General features: G+C 63.0%; 1 protein-coding gene across 1 annotated transcript in view; it reads right to left on the bottom strand.

Annotated features, from left to right (window-relative positions):
- The window catches only part of LOC104528325 (thrombospondin-3-like), a gene marked incomplete at both ends in the record, with an annotated part of 2,666 nt that extends 865 nt beyond the window's left edge, over positions 1-1,801 (bottom strand). The window contains 7 exon segments of the mRNA XM_010172295.2: positions 1-37; positions 122-173; positions 277-359; positions 663-689; positions 955-1,057; positions 1,158-1,414; positions 1,595-1,801. Coding sequence (XP_010170597.2) covers positions 1-37; positions 122-173; positions 277-359; positions 663-689; positions 955-1,057; positions 1,158-1,414; positions 1,595-1,801 — 766 coding nt within the window.
- Between the last annotated feature and the right edge of the window lie 165 nt (positions 1,802-1,966).

Genomic DNA, 1,966 nt, shown 5'->3' with positions numbered 1-1,966 from the left:
GGGTTGGGGTTGCAGCGGGATCGGTGCTCGTGGAAGCCTGAGAAGAGGAGGGTCAGGCAGGGGGTGAGACAGGGTGGCCCTTGGTCCCCTGAGGTGGGAGCAGAGCCTCGCCAGCACTCACCGCAGACCTGGCACTCCATGATGGTGTTGCGGATCAGAGACATCTCCTTCACCTGTGAGGCAGCAGAGCACGGAGCATCAGGGGGATGCAGCGCTGGCACCCTGCTCTTGGCCAAACCCAGTGCAGGGAGAGCCAACACCGCCCCACCACCTCACCTGGTCCCTAATGTCTTCCCGCAGCTCAGTCAGGATCCGGTTGAAGAGGGTCAGCTGCGTGACCAGTGCCTTGGTCTGCTCACCTGCCAGGAGCAGAAAGGACAAGGTCAGCCCCAGGACAGACACAGTGTCCCAGGGCCGTGGGCTGGGAACTCCTCTGTCCCCTGGCACCAAACCATGAGGACAAGACAGCCAATGGCCCTTCCTGCTCCACACAGGACCTTCTTCCCTGGAACACATCCCATGCCCTCAGATTTGCCCCATGCTGGGGGACCCTGCAGGCACTTGGGGCACTGGGACAGGCTGCAGAGGGTTCTCCATCTTGGTGGAGCCCCAAATGCTGCCATCGCCCTCGCACCAGGGAACAGGGGAGGCAGGGGACTTACCCAGGATGGAGGCCAGCACGTTTGTCACTGCAAGAGGAGAGAGGAGATATTACCAAACGCTGCCACCAAAGCCCAGCAGTGTCACCTCAGGCAGTTGCTCCCCGTCAGCACATGCAGAGCACAGGAGCTGCCACCTGTGTGGGGATGCTGGACTGGAAGAGGCAGGAGCAGCCCTCTGTGCGACATGCTGTCACCTCCCACCTCCATGTGCCACAGCACATAGCATGCCTAGGTGACCCCGTAAGGTCTCCGCACTGTCCCTGCTCGGCGCAGGGCACGGATGTGCTGTCACCTGCACTGTGAATGGACTCATCTCCTTGGAACGGGCACTCGCTCAGGGCCCCGACGTGGCTCATGGACCCTCCCAGGATCAGCTTCATCGACTCCACAAAGCCCTGACATCCAAGAGGAGACATGGTCAGCCGTGGGGGGTTCTGCATGTCCCCAAGGACATGGCGGGGTGGGTCTCAGCACCCCAGGGGTCCCGGCACTCACCTGCATCCTCTGGTAAGCCTTCTGCCCCGTGCGCACCTCGATGGACTCCACCTCTGCCAGGGGGATCTCGGACAGCTCGGGCAGCCCCACGCTGGAGTCCATCTGCTTGCAGTCCACGTAGAGCTCCACGCTCAGCATGTCCCCGCGCAGCCCGCTCAGGCGCACGATGACAGTGTGGCTCTGCCCGTCCGCCACGTGCGCGTGCTGCAGGTTGACCGAATGCAGCTTGTTGTCTTCTCGTAGGTAACGTACCAGGACTGCAGAGGGAAGGGGCCATCAGCTCTCCTGTCCCAGCACCAGCAGCCCCCTGGGACCAGTGAGGACCCCGCTGCTCTCCCCAGTGGGCCCTGGGGGCAACAGGAACTGGGTCCCTGTTTCAATCTGAACATCATGGCAAGAGCATGGGGCCAGCACATCCCCGTGCAGCAGGCACCCACCTTTGTTGATTTTCCCCACCACAGACACCTCCAGCCACCTCGTGTTGTCCTTCTTGGAGTAGAGGCCGAAGAGGGTCCCCCCCTGCTTGGGGGGCAGGCGGAAGGTGGAGAGGAGGTAAACGTCATTGACACTCAGGAGCTCCATCCGGATCTTGTGGGTTATGCTGGCCATCTGCCGCGCCTCGCTCACCATCAGCAGGTCAATGACTACGGGAACCGAGCGCCGGGGTCACATCCTGACCGACAGCCGTAGCTCCGGTGGCGGGAGTATGGAGATGCCCGGTGCTGGGCACTGCAGACCGGCTCGCTGCAAGCCCGGTCAGACCGGGGGGTCTTTGGACCGCCGGGCCCTGGAGGGGGCAGGGAAGCCCC

The sequence above is a fragment of the Antrostomus carolinensis genome, unplaced genomic scaffold, assembly GCF_000700745.2.
Source record: "Antrostomus carolinensis isolate BGI_N321 unplaced genomic scaffold, ASM70074v2 scaffold32617, whole genome shotgun sequence".
Taxonomy (NCBI): Eukaryota; Metazoa; Chordata; class Aves; order Caprimulgiformes; family Caprimulgidae; genus Antrostomus; species Antrostomus carolinensis.
The sequence above is the reverse complement of the archived record's forward strand: the minus strand, read 5'-3'. Positions and strand labels throughout refer to the sequence as shown.